The following is a 19,012-nucleotide window of genomic DNA, read 5'->3' on the forward strand; positions in this document are numbered from 1 at the left end:
ATCTTACACTATCGCCCCGCAGAAGCTGTTTTTGTAAAAATAGGCTAACGATTGCGTCATAACCAACGCGACCCTGTCGCACAGTTGAGAAATTACCGTATAGACCTGAGGAGACGCTCGCAGGCAATCTTTTACCTTCTATGAGACAGTCGGGGGGACGTGGAGACATAAAGTCTGATAAAGTCAAGGGGGAAGAATGGGGAGAAGCCCATAGTGCGCCAAAAGCAACGGGAGAAAATATTTAAACAACGGGATTCAGTTTTCACTTTCCACAACTACTAGAAGACCTACAGCTGTCAGACAGGAGGGTCACGTCACATCTACGTCCTCAAGCTCAGTCTGAGCCTGCGCAGTTCACTCAGCCATCAGGAAGTGAGTGCTCCTATACTGACATCACTTAACGCCGTAGAAGTCAATGGGATCGCTCTGTCCATTTCTTTTACTGTCTATGGTGGAGAGCAACTGCGCTCGACTGCAGATTCCGACACATCCGCCTCGCCATCGCGAGAGATTTTTGACATACGTCAGCATGACATCAGAGCAAGGCGGACCGCCCTCTGACACATTTCTAACCGGCATGCATCTCGCACTGATCACCGGTGATCGGTTCTGCGCAGATTTTGCTCATCTCAAACAAGCCTATTAATAATACATTTCAAATATTGCCGCCGGAAGAAACGTCACGTCAGCTTTGACAGCATTGGCTGTCGTGTGTCTTGTGACCAATTGCGTCATTACGTCAACTTCGATTGTAAAATGCCATTGGCTCTCGTGTGTCTCGTAAACGATCGCGTCATTCAACTTGTTGTGTATCATTTGAATCAAAAATAGGAATGAACGAGACGAGTGCGTGTGTGTTCTGTTCGCAAAGCAGCGCGATCATCATTTCAACGACTAAAACATTAAGATCATCTCTGTTCTTCACACGAAGATATCGTATGACTTCAGAAGGCTACTTTTATACTGTTTTTTAGTCAGTTTTTGCAATAAATACATGTGACTGTACATTTATTTGCCTGTTACTGTTAACGTTATGTGTTTTATATTGTTGAGAGTTGGTAGGTTTAGGGTAGGAGTGGAGTTAGTTACTCCAAAATATAAAATTATGCTATAAATATTCATTCTGTGAGATCAGTCATGGTGTCGTGTTGTGCATCTGGAATGGAGAAAAAAATATTACCACTTGGCGCCTCCGGTAAACATTTTACCCCAAAAGTGCAGGTAAACGTACCTGGAGGTACATAATTAGGGTGTTGCAAAAATGTAGGCAAAGTAACGTATTTCCAGTGAGCCTGGGTTGGATGTTTTCCTATTCTAAACAAGTAAGCTGGACAGCAATACCCAAGTCTCATTCTGGCTAGAACAACTTCATCTCTGCGACTAGCGTTTACGAAACCACCATTATTTACAACTGATGGTTGACAAGAATAATAGTGTCTGCCTCTCCTTTCTCCCTCCCATTCCTTTTGCCACTCATTAATAAGAAATTCTTTGCAGACACTGTAGGCTTCCTGCTTTGCCAGTGGCCGAACAAGATCTACATGCTCTCGTCGCAGCGATTCTTTGGCCAAAGTACCCGCCACTTCATTTCCCATCACCCCAGCATGCCCTGCATGGGACCCAAACAAACAAAACATTAGATCCCATATCCTCAATTTGTTTAAGACAACATAGCCTTTTATAAACAAAATCCGGACGAGCTTCAGATCCTCTATAGCTAAGGGCCGATAAAGCAGCCGCAGAATCTGATCAAATTATAAATGATGCTGACGGATGTTCTTGAATCCACTGTAGTGCCCAGAACATTGCAAGCAACTCTGCTGAGAACACAGAGAGTTTGTTTGACACACGTACACTTTGCCTATCATTGGGCTCACCCACATACATGCCAAAACCTACTTTTTCCCCCTCCTTCGACCCATCGGTGTAAATATGGATTGCACCACTCTGACCACACATATACATCTTAAATTTCTCACTTGCCACTCCTTTTTCTAAACCCAGCCACTCCATGTTTATTTCTGGGTCAGGTAGAGTCCATAATGGCATAGAGGGCCACACCAGCCCAATCACTCCTTCATTCCGAAGTCACATGGCTTCTACCACCTTCACTGTATGGGTGAAAAAAGAAGCTTTCTCTGGCCTTTTCACAAACTCCCAGCACTCATCCAGCAGACATTTTGATGTCCTTTGAATCCTGCCAGCCTAGCCCAATAATGGAACCCTAATTCGTCCCGTCTAAGTTTTAGAGGAGACTCACCCATTTCAACCAGTAACGCAGGAATAGAGGTTGTTTTAAGAGCACCACAACAGATTCCTAGGGCTTTTGTTTGTACCCCATCCAGCCTTTTTAACACAGATTTAGATGCAGCCCCAAAGACCACACTTCCATAATCCAGAATAGGTCTAACAATAGCTCTATAAATAAGATGAAGAGTATACCTCTCTGCTCCCCAGTCACTTCCTGAAAGACTCCTCATAATATTTATCACCTTCTCACTTTTATATATACTCTTGTCTATGTGGACTTTCCAAGTCAGCTTCTCATCAAACCACAGGCCCAAAAATTAAAAAACTTTCACTCTCTCAATAGGTGAATTATAAATATTAAGACGATCAGGCGGCATCTTCTTTTTAAGACCAAAAATCATAAACTTGCTTTTTTCAACTGACATTTTAAAACCTCACTTATTTCCCCACTGAATAATTTTATTCAGAGCCTTCTGAGTTTCTGCAAACAAAATTTACTATTTTTCCCACTCCTCCACAAAGCATCGGAAAAACAGTGACTTTCCAAATCAGTCATCAACACAGTGAAACATGTCATTGACCATAATATTAAATAAAACAGGGCTTATTACTACCCCTTGTGGTGTACCGTTTTCTATTTCTGATAAAGTATTACCTTGAAGGAGATGATGAATCTTTTCCTGGCTTTAAAATTGGGACCACTATTGCATGCTTCTAGGATTTTGGAAGAGTTCCCACACACAATTATACAAGGCCAAGATTTCATATAAGACATCCTCACCCACATGCTGCAGTAGCTTATAACTTATCCTAGCCGCCCCAACATTTGAGCAGCCACTAGGCGTTTCTCAATGTCAAGGAAGGATCCTTGGAAGCCAGAATTCCAAGGATGCCACGTCATCGACATCCGACGAAGGACTGTTCGAATGTCGAGGATCCTCGAATTTCAACCAAGGACTGAGTCCTTTGTTCGAAAAAAATGTCATATACAGGAAAGGATGCATATGAGTAGCCTTCGTGCACTTTGCGTTCTCAAATCACCCACAATCCTATGCGCGCAGCTTCGCTATCTTCTGACGTTCCCGGAGTCGGAGCGTGAACGGTGCAAATATGCTTGTATCGGAGTTTGGAGATGGGAAGGAAGGAGGTGGGGGTGAACGTTCAACAACTTTATTTTTAAATAATAAACAAAACGAAAGTAACACAGGGAAAACCCTCACGGGCGACTGTCCGCACACACATAATAAACCATAAACAAACCATAACATAAACTCCAGGCCTAGTCCTCTCTCGTCTTCCACACTCCACCATTTATACTCCAATCACTTTGCCGTGAGCCGAGACCGGTGTGGCGGCGATTAGCTGCCGCTCATTATCCCTCCACCGGTCCGCTCTCACGGTCCCTCACCTCGCTGATTGCCACAATGCTTTTATTTACGTTACCAAACATTTGTTATAACCGTAGTAAATATACGTAAAGTTTAACGTTTAAATGCCGGTACAAATTACTACTGTATTGATATAAAAATATATACAAATAACGTTACACATAATGTTATTGATGGCCAACGGACCTTTTCACTGACGTAATGACGCAATGACGTGCACTTGCTAGCCTGTTCCATTTACGTGTTCTCCGAAAGCTAAAGAGGAGCCTCGCCTAGCCTCTGAAGGAAGTGACTTGGAAGGATTCGTCCTTCCAAGGAAGCATCCTTGACATTGAGAAACACCTTCTGTGGCAGTTAAGAGACTTCTTTAAGATTCTTTGTTGTCATCCTCTACAGCAGGCAAACGAATAAGGCAAGCAATTGGCCTGGCGTACACTTTGCCCCTTACCAGGACATCTGCTGTTCTCACACATCCATCCTTACTGACGCAGTCTTAAACACTTTACCAACAGGCCACTGAGCTCTGGGTAGTTGTGGATCAATTATTAAAACCACTGAGCCTACTGCCAGATTGTCCAATGGTTTGTGCCATTTCTGGCATGTCTGGAGCGTGGGTAAGAAGTCCCTTGTAAATTGAGACCAAAACTGATCCGCAAGATTTTGACAATGTTGCCATCTGCGTCGTCCCATTTCCCCTGAGGCATATACCACCTGTGGAAGTGATGCATCCATGAGGAGAAGGTTTTGGTGTAATGGCGTCAAATTCTGCAATGTCTGATGAGATGTATCCCAAGGGTTTTGAATTCAAAATACCCTCTGCTTCTACTAAGACAGGACATCTTCAGAGATGGACTGACTTCCCACTGCTACCTGGAGAGGACCTCTCGCTCCAAACACCACCAAAATGAGGAGCATTAGGTGGATTGAACTTGAAGAGGATCTGGTAATCTGCTAACTGCTCTTTATTATTTTGACATGATACAGGCCGAAACAGTCCACTCCTGTAGAATAAAATGGTGGGCAGAGAAGACTGAGCCGCTCTGGTGGCAAATCTGCCATCTGTGGTACCTTGGGCTGAGCTTGCCATCATTGACAGGATACACAATTAAGCTGGTGAGGTTTAACAGCTAGGAGTCCCCGCAAGACCCAGTATTGTCTCCGTATTTCTGCATTCACTCTTTCTGTATCTGGGTGCAACAAGCACTCGTCAAAGTTATGAGTTAATGAGTAGCTTTGTTGCTGGATGCTGTGGATCTAGCACTATTGGATGAATTTGTTCAACATTTGGGCTTCCCAGTCTCTGTAATCGTCCTCCAACTCTGAGTACACTCGTCCCTGGATCCCAATCTGGAGCTAGACACATTAGTCAACTGTGGCTTGGTATGATAAGTTTGTGTTCTGAGGGCTGCTATATCCTCTGGAAAACTCTGAGCTTGACAATCTCTCATAGGACCAATTCTGCTGGTTTTGCACATACAATGTTGAGCCTTTTATATCAGATCCGACAGGAATGGTGCAACAAACTTATGAGTAAAACGTCTTTTTTATATGTAATAGTACTAGTCTCAGGGCTGTAACAGACCAAAACGTATAACCGTCGGCAGAAATTCTTTCTTGATCTGGGTGCGCACGTGTGTTTGTGAGCGCGTGGTTCGCGCTTATAATATCGACCGATCGTGCAGGTGCGGGCCATGTAATACAATTGCGGGTGGATGAGAAATAAATCATTGTGTTTGTTTGATAAAGACAAGTTGCAGTTGCCTGACAGGGGCTAGATATGACTGCAGAGCTGAAGCTCATTAAATATGCAAATCTTTTTTTCAATAGCCTATTACTTATTAGTTATGATGTTTTTGAATGTAAAAACCACACAAACGTCATTAGTTGACCTCAGACAACAGAATAAAAAAAAGAACAAAAGCCAATTTAATTACACCTTTGTTTACACCTTTAATTAATCTTTGCTCTTTGACAGTATAGTGTCCCCATCACTATACTGGGGCGTTAGGACCCACACAGACCACAGGGTAAGCACCCCCTGTTGGCCTCACTAACACCTCTACCAGCAGCAACCTGGTTTTCCCAGTTGGTCTGCCATCCAGGTACTGACCAGGCTCAGCCCTGCTTAGCTTCAGTGGGAAACCAGTCTTGGGCTACAGGGTGATATGGCTGCTGGCAAACCTATTTATAGGTTATGAGACTAGAGCTGGGCGATATTTAAAGATGGGTTCAAATCTTGGGGAGGAGTTACTTGACTTGCTACACTATATATATTTATTTTTCTCTTTATAATAAATACAATTATAACAATTAATCCCCCACACACTCCAACCACAATCATCCCAATCAGTAAAAGTGTTCCAGTAAAACTGCACTCAGCATCCGATGTCTTTGTTCCGGCCTTGACTGTTATTTTGCCAACAGATTCACACCTGTTAAGAGTGAGGAGCGCAAGTTAAACTATATATAGCTGAGAAAAGAGCTTGATTTCACCACAAAAACTAAGAAGCAATTTAAAACACAACAAATGTATACATTTCATTTTAAGACAGTGTGGAAAGTCAGTGATGTAAAATAATTATACTTACTTTGTATGTAATTTGCAGAGTGTTCCATCTGAATATGAACCAGCAGGACACTCCTCACACACTGTATTACTAAATTCTGTTCCTATAGAAACACATTCAGAAATATAAAGTACTTCAGTTTGAACCCCAAGAGCAATAAAGGCAGTGACAGGTCTCGCATTAGCTAGTGACATCATTAATCAGTATAGCATCTGACACACAAAATGAATCATCACATAACTTACTAATAATCCACTTAATCATAATTCAGTAGATTTTGTCAGGTGCTGCCAATCAAAAGCAAACAATATGTCTGTCATGAGGATCTGTAGTAAAACCACATCCACATTAAACAGATTCTATTTACCATGTGTGAAAAGATGCAGATGCAAATGAAAACAGACTGACCGGTTTGGTTGACGTATTCTCCAGGTAAGCAGGTTGAATGTTTTATGGCCTTTGGACAGTTTGAGTGCACGTCTATACAGTAATAACCTGGCATAGGTTCACACACTGTATTTGATATTAATGTACATGCCCGTTTTACTCTCAGCCCATTACCTTTGACAAGAAAGCAAACAAATGATGTAGAAAACCTGCCATCTGGAAAAAAAACACATTTAAAAGCCATCACTAAATGAGATGAAAGATTTGTACTCACTTGAATCACAGACTGAACATGGCAGACATTCAGTCAATCCATTAGGAATGTCAGTGTAGGTCATCACACCGCATGAATAACATGTTGTGCTTGTGGTCTCATCACAATGCTTAAGAACTCGCTTTCCTAGAAAATAGTTACCAACACATTAATTATTGATCCAAGTATATGCAAATAACAACTTAAAGAATACAAATAACAATTTAAAGAACACAACATGCAAAGTACATATTTTTGTATACGCTGTATTAATTATGTCTGTATTTCTGTAAATTGTTCAAACATTATTTGGAATAATCAAAGTTCGACTGAAAAAAAAAAACAGGTTTTCCGATTAATCGCAATCTTGTTTTGAACAATATTGATTCTTTTTTAATTTATGACCATTTTATTTATACAGCTCTGCATGTCCTGTAGATGTGAGTTTTTTGCTGATCAACTTACTATACTTGTGAATGTTCTTAAAGCGTCATGAAACCCTAAACCAAATTTTCTGAGATTTTAACATGAGTGCTATGAGTGTTGAGCATCATAGAAATCAATGTTACCATCCATTTGTTTTAATTGTAGGAGTAAACTAGTTAATTTATATTCAACTTCCGGGTTTAAATTAATCTGTGTATATTCTGTGGCGTTTTCTAGTACTATAGAGACAGAGAACATTTATGAGACGCCTTGTCATTTCTGACTTATAACAAAAAATATGTCTAAAAGCTGCTATGTGACAAAGTGTACAGCAAACAGTTTTCATAAGCTACTGATCTGTGAAAGCCAGCCTTAAAGGAGACAAAAGTGGATACAGGCAATAAGGCGTGAAGCTTCAGCAGACAGAATGGGTACATTTTGGAATCCTGATGTTCAGTATGCCTACATGTGCAGTAAAAATTGCCACCAAGTCAAATATCCAAATGTCAGTTTTATATATTATATTTCCTGCCACTGATTACGTTCCACTCCAATGGGCATGGTTCTCAGGGTAATATAACATGTTGTGCTCTGTGTCAGTTGCTTAGTTATTCATGAGTCTGCGTGTCCTTATCCTATGAGAAGAAGCCTCGCTTAACAGCAGCACGCGTTGATTGGCAGGCCCTTCAAATCGTGAGATCGCATTCAGTAAGTGAGAGATGCATTAAAGGGTTAGTTCACCCAAAAAAGAAAATTATCCCATGATTTACTCACCCTAAAGTCATCCTAGGTGTATATGACATTCTTTTAGTTATATTAAAAATGACCTGACTCTTCCAAGCTTTATAATGGCTGTTGCTCTGTTTTTTAAGTTCATAAAAGTGCATCTAAATCCATCATAAAACTGCTCCACATGGCTCCGGGGGGTTAATAAAGGGCTTCTGAAGCGAATCAATGCATTTGCTGTTTGCGTAAATTGAATACAGAATGCACTTTTATGGACTTTAAAAACAGAGCAACATTCACTGCCATTATAAACCTTGGGAGAGCCAGTACATTTTTTTAATATTAGGACTAGGCGAAGCACTGCTACTTGGGCGCAGAGATATCACGGCTCTCATCCTCCCGCCCTCTGGCTGTTGAGTGATTGCAATGTATTGTGTGATATCTCTGCACCCAAGTAGCAGTGCTTCGCCTGTGCTTCCCCATAATAATCCCAAGTCAATATCTGCCTAGGAAATCACTAACCTTAATCTGCATCACTATTTCTACTCGTTGTAAATGAGCAGGCCACAAGAAGTAATTAGGTGGGTGGGTTTTTTTTTGGATCACTTTTACTCTGGACATGCTAGCTGGCAACATAGGATAAGGATTCCATTTATTATGCTAAGCTAAGATAACGGCGACCCTGCCAAACTAAAATAATGCATGCACTGAGACAAAAACGCATTTGCCCACATATCTAAATGTAGGAAAGAAGTTGAATAAGCCCTATTTCTAAAACCGGTAAAGTTTTCCTTTAATGGATCAAAAGCGAGTGTTTGTTTTTGCCTTGTAAGAGTTTCTGCGTTGTACAAGTTCTCTTCAGTAGATCCTGAATCTTCGAAACAAACGCAATTTATATATACACACTCTTTACGGCCCATTAACCGATCAAGCGGCTCATAAAACGCTACAAAATAATTTATCAATGATGCAACATAATTTGTATATATTTCCATGCAGAGAACATGCGAATGGCTGTGCATTTATTTGTACAATAAATGATAGCCGTCATAGGATATGTACTTAATGTATTTGTGTTATTTATGGTAAGCTTACAAAACCATATGTATATTGTGTTACGTAATGATATTTTGCAGCAAATTTTTTGGGGAAGCTTTTAATGAGAGTGAAATAAATTTCTGAATCAGAAGCCGTTGCTGTGTTGTCAGTCAGGGTGTGTTCACACTAGCACTCTTGGTGCTGAAGGGGGGATTTTGAAATCCACTGCCGCTTCAATATACCTGTATATATTTATATCCTAAATAACTTCATAATAAAAACCTTAATTAATATTTATCTTCCTATATTACCTATATTATTATAATGATTCTATCCAGTTATGATTTTGCTTTGTTTCTTGTTTTCTAAAGTGTGTATTTGGTCTCTGAGGAGTGACTGAGGGTCTGGCCTAGAGATGTGTGATGTGTCACTAAACACTGGCAACAAGGTCATGTGTTTGGATTTTGGAGGTATCACACACCCTTAACATGTCAGGAGTGCAGTAACAGCGTTTGCTCACTTAGCCCAGCTTCCAGATATGAAATATGGATTTGTCTTTCATTTAATTTATTCTGTTTTATTCCTTTTATATTTCCTTTTACTGAAACACTAAAGACTCAAGATGAATATTGCCTGTACTATTGTGTGTCCCACTCACTGAAAGAAAGCACATGTTATCAGTATGTTTTGGTAAGAACTGGTTAGAACTGGAGCTTAATCAGCTCCAACCTTGGAGAGACTGTGTATCTGTGTATGTGCGCAATATTCTGTGTTACAGATCAGAATGGTGTCAATGGGCACCCTAAGAGATGGGTGGACTTGTTGTTCTGGGCAAGCTGGCGCCTGCTCCAGATCTGGAAGGTCACTACAGGCCTAATTCTGGGTGAAAGCATCAACAAGTGACATGTCAGTGGAAACGTGCATCAGATTAACTGACTCGAGTGGAAATTTACCATGACTGTGCATTGTCTCTGAGCCAATCAGAACCATCCACATCGCAGTAATGACGTGGATAAGACCTTGAAAACGGTATAACTGTTGGGACAATTGTATGTACGATAGGGCGAGGCAACGAGACGGTGAGAGAGGGAGCGCGGCCTACGAACTCCTTGTGATACTTGAAGCTGGCTTCTGCTTTTGAAACTGCAAACTATTCTTAAGTAAATTTTTCTTTTAATTAATTGCAATCCTGACTCTGTCTTCATTTCTTCACTACTGGTCCTGGGTCATAAGCTGTTAACCCCTAACAGTGCGCACCTGGGTTCGATTGACATCAGAGTTTGATTTGTTTGGTGATATGAACGCTGACTTTCGAACTCAGGTTTGCAGTGCGCACACGTGAACCGTAACCGAGTCTGCTTAAACAGTTGCTCTGGGGTTTGTCATGTCAATTCACGTATGGTTCGCTGCTGATGTTTACGCAATCGTACTAAATTGAACCACAATTAATGACATGTGATTTGATAAAAATGTGTGTTGATGTGCATTTCACTCATTTTCCTGACGAGCGTGTCTGACATACTGCAAGCAGAGAGCTGTAGATCTCATTTCTGCTCATCTTCAGTGTTCTTTAGCGCATTTGCAGTAGCCTACATTCGCGGCAGATACAGCTGTCGAGATTAATGCATCATGAAGTGTTAGATATATTCCCATCACATGGAAGGTTGCAGTAATGAGCACTGAGCAGATGACAGACACCCGGTTGATCATGTGAATGCAGTGATTTCATCACACGAATTGCTTTCATAAATAATGCAAACACGATGTAACAGTAAGAGCTTCGTTGTGAGTGTAACAGTATCATCTATTTTACATAACGGAGTTTTGGCAAGTGTCCAGATAAACTTGCGATGTGTGATTGACTGCTTCAGCAATTGCTGATCGCTTTCTGTATATAACCACAATTTACATAACAGATTATTTTCATGTTACTAAGAGAAACAACGTGCAGTTGATTGTTTAGGTACATTCTAACCCTAACGCTGCTGTGATTTAAGTAAAAAGTATAGATACTCAGAACTAGGGATGCACCGAATGTTCGGCAACCGAAATTATTCGGCCGAAGATGAACGGAGGTCGTGCGGGTGTGGAACAACATTAGGGTGAGTCATTAATGACATCAATTTCATTTTTGGGTGAACTAACCCTTCAACTTAGACCAGTGGTTTCCAGCCATGTGCCTGGAGGCCCCCCAATGGTACACATTTTGGAAGTTTCCCTTATCTGATGTCTTCAAATACTTAATCTAAGCTGATGAAGGTTAGAATCAGGAGTTTTTGATTAGGGAGACAAAATGCGTAATTCCAGCGAGCTTCCTGGAACATGATTGGGAATCAATGACCTACATTTTATAGTCTAAGTCAACCTAACTAAAATATTATATATCTAGTGACATAAAGGGGTCATATAATGAAAAATCCATAGACTGTAAAAAAATATGGACGTAGTGTCCGTGACGCCACCCATAGGATTCCGATAAGCCGTTCTGAAGCATAAATTTGAGACGAGCTGGCCGTCGCCATCTTGCCAGCTGTGAACCCTTTTTTTTTTTTTTTGGGCTGTAAAATTGGGCATTTTAACATGGGGCTCAATGAGATTTTGCTCCCTTCTGGAGCCGGTTCCCTAGTGACCAGTCGATGAATTGCAGTTTAAATTACATCTGTATTGGCTTCAACAGAAACTGGGAGTGGTTGCCGCTTGGAAAAATCAAATATCTCATGACATTGTGAAATTATGTGAAAACTATGTATAAATAGATTTCACAGTGTATTTCAACAACTTGGCCTGCCCAGTCATGGGAAGAGAAATTAAAATAGTTACTATTATGCCTTTGCCAGATGAAGGGAAACAGTCCCACAAGTGTAGTTTCTACAAAAGGGACTGCACCTGCTGCTTTGCATATAACACAACCAAAAAAAGAAGGGGAAAAAAAAGAAATACTGACTGGCAATGACCAGATCAGTCAAAATGCAAAAGATTGCTTATGAGTTGTTGGGCTAATCAGAATTGATGAGACAGTTTAAATCATATGATAAATCATATGACCCCTTTACTTCATTGTCATTTGTTGTAGCGATAAGATAAAGAAGAGTTGGACTTACCTGGATCACACATTGGGCAACACTCGTCATTAATTTTATATTCTGCATTATTGCAAGTTGCCACACTCATTGCGATTTCCATGATGAGGAGAAGTAGTAATTTTGAGAGATTATTGTATATATACACATATCTGGGAACTACTAAAATCATCCTCACTGGTCCAGAGGTGATTTTGTCTCATGGAGCTGAAAAAGAGATTTGTGTTAGATGGGGTTACAGAAAAAGAGAGACAGATAAACTTTGCCAGACCCTTCCATCTTCCCAGTGTATAATTATTAAACACATCTTCAATATGACCAATATCCCTTTTGTCTCAATACCCACTTTCACCGCTTTTAAATCCATTTTACAATAATGTATGAATTTAAAAATGCCCATCTCATATAACATCTAGGAATGAACAGTTAAAGGGATAGTTCACCCCAAAATGAATATTTGATGTTTATCTGTTTACTCCCGGGGCATCCAAGAGGTGTGTTTGTTTCTTTAGTAGAACACAAATTAAGATTTTTAAATCCAACCATTGCCGTATAATGCATGTCAATGTTTTTTTTCTATGAGAGCCAATTTGAGAGTAAAAAACACATACATACGAATCCATATTAAACCCTGTGGTTGAGATGATACATTGATGTCTTAAAACACAAAACGATACAGTATTTATGTTATTTTTTACCTCATAGCACGTGAATCTCATCTAGTAATCCCAACCCCATTATTTCCACCGGAGAAGGTCAAAACCTGCCGATCGTATATATATATATATATATATATATGTGTGTGTGTGTGTGTGTGTGTGTGTGTGTGTGTGTGTGTGTGTGTGTGTGTGTGTGTGTAAAAGATTGCTTATGAGATGTTGGGCTAATCAGCATTGATGACAGTTTAAATGCCCTGGGGGAAAGCAGATAAACATCAAATTTTCATTTTTGGGTGAACTATCCCTTTAATATTATATATTTTTTTTAATTAAACATCTGAAGATGCTGGACAACATCATTCACTCTATTCTCTCAAAGAACAAAAGTATTCTAAATATGGTTAAATAATAGTTTAACTCAACTATTGCCAAAGTGTTAGTACACCCCCAAAAAATAAAATTCTGTCAATTTACTCGCCCTCCTGTAATTTTAAACCAGCAAGACCTTTCTTCATCTTCAATTTTTTTTTTTCATTTTAATTAATTTGATTATTTTAATTAAGTCTTAAGAGATTTCAGCTACTCAACTTCCACTTTGATGCTTCAAAAAGTTCACAAATAGAACAGATTTAATTTTATTGACATATACACATTCATCAACACATAACAGATATGGTAAATGGAGGCTCAAGTATGTTTGCTTGATGTGCAAGAACCAGCATTTCAAGCAGTTTGGGCATTCAAAAGTTTGCGCTTTCTTTATGAACTTTTTGAAGTAACAAGTGGTAGTTGCATCTATGAAGGGACAGAAATCTATCAGATTTCAAAGGTCTTTATTTTGAGTTTGGAATGACATGAGAGTGAATAAATGATGACACATTTTAGGTGAACTTTTAAGTGGGAGGTACTTGAATCTGTCATTTAAATACCGGATGAATCATATAGCAATCTCACATGGGTTTGCAGGTAAAACTCCCATATATAACAAACAGAAAAGGGGTTGAGTGGTGAAAGAACAATAGTGGTTGAGATAAGAAAGTAATTCTTTCATGTCACATGTAACTCCCACTCTCCAGGGCCAATTAATGATCAACTCCATCTAACCTGCATTCTTTGGAGGAAACCGGAGCACCCAGAGGAAACCGCAGACATGGGGAGAAAATGCAAAATCCACACAGAAAGGTCTCTTGGATTAACTGGGACTTGAACCGGTGACCTTCTTGCTGTGAGGAAACACACATATACATACACACATATATTATATATATACATATATATATATATATATATATATATATATATATATATATATATATATATATATATATATATATATATATATATATATAAAACTTATCTCCGTCTGTTCATTTACTCACCCTCATATTATTAATTAATACTATTAAAGGGGTGGTTGCATGCGATTTCACTTTTTTAACTTTAGTTAGTGTGTAATGTTGCTGCTTGACCATAAACAGTATCTGCAAAGCTGAAAGTTCAATGCAAATGGAATATTGTCTTTTAAAGACATGGCAGTTTATTGCCTACAAAAATGGCCGGTTTGGACTACAACAAGCTTCTTCCTGGGCTGGTGACATCATAAACCCTTGATATTAGGCTTGTTCGACTTCACCTAGCGATGTGCAGGCCGATTGGCGGCTGACTTAAAGCAGTGCATGCCAGTTAGAAATTTTGTCCGACTTGAGACAGCGCCGACGGCACGTGACTGTGACGTATGTCAACAAAGTACCGCGAGAGCGATTCGAGAGCAGCCGGCTGATGCAGCCGCTGCAGATTCTCAAGGGTGGCTGCACAAGCTCTGATGATGACACAGCTGATCCACGATTGGCCGATTCGCCGTATGACAGTGATCACGTGTGTTTCGGGTTTATTCTAAAAACTTATGTTACGCTAATGCTCACAAATCATTTATTTATAACAGTAAAACCTCTTTTCATGTGGTCGCGATGTTATATTGTCATGTTTATTAAACTAAAACTGATAAAAACCATTGACAACACTTCATAGATAGTGTAGGTTTATATGTTGAACTTTAATCTTGTCCAAATAGACGCTTTATTAAGCAGTATATAAAGTATTGGATGAAAATATCATTTGAAACATCTGTGTATTTGAGAAATATTGCATTTATTTAACTTCAGCTGTGATAAAGTTTCCAAACGCAGTGCAAGCGTAACCACGGGAGGTAGAAAGTGTCCGACTTCACGTCTCCGTTTGCAGCTCCTCCCCGCCTGCACTCGGCTACTCTCGCCGATCGCATGCATCCAGCCGCAGCCGATGTCGAACACACCTATTATTAACAAAAACACTGCCCCAGATGTGACTTCTGCCCGTAATCGTAAGGGGCGTGAGTAAGTAAGGGCCATCTAACCAATCTAAGACCATTGTGTTTTTCGGAGGGATGGGCTCATATAGAAGCAGGAAGCAAACGAGCCGTTCAAAGGACAGTGGAGACAGCGGTGTGGAATAAAGGTAAAATATAAGAAAAACAGTGTTTTCACACAAAAAAAAAAGTATTAAGCTATGTTATACTGCGCCCCATAAACACAACCAAGCCTAGAAAACAGAACCACCCCTTTAATTACCTGCATAAAAGAAACTATTTTGAAGATTGTAGGCAACCTAACAGTTTAGTTTACCATTGACTTCCATTGTATGAAAAACAAAACACTGAGACATTACTCAAAATATTCTCTTTTTTGTTCAACGGAAGAAAGCCAGTAAAACAGGTTTGCAACATGAAGGTGAGAAAAAAATTACAGCAGTTTCATTTTTTAACTATCCCTCTAGTCTAGGCTATATCAAAGTTTTTGCACCATGAACATCATTTAGTTCAACATGAACATTAATTTTTCCACTTTACACCAACCTGGCCCTTTTAGTGTTAACTGCGTTCTTTTGATGTTCCTCATTTTAGAGAGACGGTCATTGGTGAGGGTATTTTCAAACCTGGATCCGCAAATAATTTTTTCAGTTCAGGTTTTAAATAAATAAATTGAAAAAGACACCCCCATTTGCAAATTATAACTAGTACAGTCTCTAACAAAAATATGTTTTAAGAGCTTTGACGATCACGTTACTTTTGAATGTTCTCTAAATTTTTTGAAACCAAAGTTAGCCTAACTGTTATTATGGCACGTAATATTACACCGCAAATATCCATGATAAATTAACACTCTGTGTGCAAACACTAGGTAAAGTAACTTAATAACTACCTTCCAGAATATAGAAAGCATTTATTATCATTTGCGGCTTTTTGCAACAAGCACACCGCAAAGCGAATCCATTAATAATTTCTTTATAGACAGAAATTACATCTGACAGATACATCCAGTTAATTTTGATTTGAGGCATTTTAAGGACCTTTTCTGTGCCAAATTTAGTTTCAAAGAAAGAGGTCATATTCTGACATTTTAATGTCATAATTTTACACACAAAAGCTAAATGTTATTTCATTTAGGGAAGTAAGTCAGGGGATTTACCTGATTTTCGTCCGTTACCCTTTCGTCACTCCTTGCAGCATGCGTGTAGCGCGCGCGCGCTCATAATTCAAATTTTTTGTTTTGTTTTCCGGTTTCTGGTGCCAAATCCCATAATAAGGACTAGATATCTTGAGGCGGAGTCACCATCGGCATCACCGGCGGCCATCTTGTCACAGGCAGGCTTTCTGTTGGGCTCTGTGGAACCTGATGTAAGATGAGTGGTCTGTCCGAACATAAATACTCTTATCTCGCTGAAATCTTGACGGATTTACAAATGGTTTGGTTTCTTACAAACGTTATTAACATGGCTACAAATCAGGATGCTTTAACACGTTGAAATTGCAGCTTTTCGTTTCGATAAACGACTTAATCGTGCAGCTTGTGTATTACGGCTAACTTATGTGCACGTTATCAAGGGGGCTGAGAGTGAGACCACAATCGAGCAAGGGGGTAATCTAGCGCTCGGAAAGCGTTCCACCCATAGGGGCTGCCATTGCTAACCAAGCCATCACCTGCTGTTAGCATCCCATTGACTCCCATTCATTTTTGAGTCACTTTGACAGTGAATAACTTTACATCAGAGGCGTTTAAAGACTCCATTTGTCCATTGTATATTTCTAAAGAAACACGACAATGTATAAAAGGCTCCATTACCTTGTATCTTACACTATCGCCCCGCAGAAGCTGTTTTTGTAAAAATAGGCTAACGATTGCGTCATAACCAACGCGACCCTGTCGCGCAGTAGAGAAATTACCGTATAGACCTAAGGAGACGCTCGCAGGCAATCTTTTACTGTCTATGAGACAGTCGGGGGGACGTGGAGACATGTCCTGGAGACTAGTCTGATAAAGTCAAGGGGGAAGAATGGGTAGAAGCCCATAGTGAGCCAAAAGCAACGGGAGAAAATATTTAAACAACGTGATTCAGCTTTCGCTTTCCACATCTACTAGAAGACTCACAGCTGTCAGACAGGAGGCTCACGTCACATCTACGTCGTCAAGCTCAGTCTGAGCCTGCGCAGTTCGCTCAGCCATCAGGAAGTGAGTGCCCCTAGGTTGACTTCATTATTTCGCCGTAGACGTCAATGGGGTCGCTGTGTCCATTTCTTTTACTGTCTATGCAATCGAGGTGTTCAAAGCTGTTCAGTTTTATTGACACCAATAACGATTTTATGACAACCAATCTTTTGTCTAGTTAAACTAAACTTAGTTTGCATGTTTTTTTTGTTTGTTTAATTTTTTTTTAAATACAAATTATTTTATTATATTCTTATTAAAAAGCATATATATATATATATATATATATATATATATATATATATATATATATATATATATATATATATATATATAATAGCTCTGGGAAAAAAATTCTGAGCTGTATATGTGTATAAATATATATAATTTCTCATGTTGCCATTCGGTACACAGTTTTAGTAGCCTATATATTGATTTAACATAAATACCGTGTGTGTGTGTGTGTGTGTGTGTGTGTGTGTGTGTGTGTGTGTGTTCGTGTTCATTGCACCCATCTGTTCTGTTCAATGTTACTTTCATATTAAAGTCCATGGTTATAATTATTCATAAGTATGTAGTGTCATAACTACATCTCTGACATTTATAACAAACGAAACAGTTTGAAAATCGGTTGAAAATCGAGCAAGTTATGGTTATTTAAAAGTACATGCACCATTAAAACACACTGTTACGAGTGAGCGAGCTGCCTGTGACAAGATGGCCGCAAGTTGCGGACGGCGACCTCCATTGGCCAATAGCGCGCACGAGACATCTAGCCTTTATTATGGATATCTATGCCAAATCCTGTCCCCCTGTGAAATCGTGTCCGCTGGTAGCGGTTTTAAATGCCTGATGAAAAGTTGTTATACATGGTTCTTCTGGACAATCAATTGTTTAAAAATAACTAAATAATAAACTATGAATTCATTGCCACACTAAGTACACATCCAAAACATTTATTTGAAATATTTAATTGATTGCTATAATGGGAGCAAAAACATGTTCTGAATTAATACTTATATAAGCACTTATAGCTTCCGTTATATACTACTAATATTTGAAACATATGCCATATGCCTGATATGGAGTGTGGACTGATAGGCATAAGATAACACAGAGAAAATGTATAATTCTTAAATTCTATTCTTTAATCTTGTTGATCCTAAATACTCTAGAAGGAGATTCCAACCCTTCTCATCTGCAGAGTTTTTAAGAATATAGCCTACTGATAGCCTGTTTTGCTCTCCATTCTCTCACAATGCATTATTTAAAACATCTCTCTGTATCATACTTCTGACAATGCAGTAAAATATGGTCCACTGTTTCTTCCTCTTCACAATACCACATTTTCCATTTCCAATCAAAAATATCAAAATTCAAATCTGCCTCGGTTTATATAAACAATCAAAGTTGCTGAAAGTGAGCCCTTCCCTATGGCCTTTCCCCGCTAACTTCCCGACATCTCGTTGCCAGATCAGATAGTGGACTTGTACTTGGTACAATCACAACACATCCCTAAAGTGTCAGCAGAGATTGTGCCAAAGACTCTGCCCTGTGAAGTCTAATCTGACTTCTGATTTGTAATGCTGCTTGAGTCACAATCATACACTGTTTGTTCCTTGGCCAGAAGAAAACAGCCTGAGTTCATGCTTTTATTTGGTGTGCTTTTTATAGACCTTAGCACTGTCTATTTTCAGCGATAATATATGTCTCAAAAT

At 39.4% G+C, this 19,012-nt stretch overlaps 1 protein-coding gene across 1 annotated transcript in view; it reads right to left on the bottom strand.

Annotated features, from left to right (window-relative positions):
• Positions 1-16,685, bottom strand: part of LOC137038900 (tumor necrosis factor receptor superfamily member 14-like) — a 35,827-nt gene extending 19,142 nt beyond the window's left edge. The window contains exons 1-5 of the mRNA XM_067413910.1: positions 16,278-16,685; positions 13,879-13,997; positions 12,137-12,322; positions 6,867-6,992; positions 6,617-6,766 (exon numbers count right to left, since the gene is read on the bottom strand). Of these exons, the coding sequence (XP_067270011.1) occupies positions 6,617-6,766; positions 6,867-6,992; positions 12,137-12,287 (427 nt within the window). The 5' untranslated portion in view covers positions 12,288-12,322; positions 13,879-13,997; positions 16,278-16,685. The remainder of the gene's footprint in view (positions 1-6,616; positions 6,767-6,866; positions 6,993-12,136; positions 12,323-13,878; positions 13,998-16,277) is intronic.
• Between the last annotated feature and the right edge of the window lie 2,327 nt (positions 16,686-19,012).

Source organism: Pseudorasbora parva, chromosome 13 (assembly GCF_024679245.1).
Source record: "Pseudorasbora parva isolate DD20220531a chromosome 13, ASM2467924v1, whole genome shotgun sequence".
In the NCBI taxonomy this organism is placed as follows: Eukaryota; Metazoa; Chordata; class Actinopteri; order Cypriniformes; family Gobionidae; genus Pseudorasbora; species Pseudorasbora parva.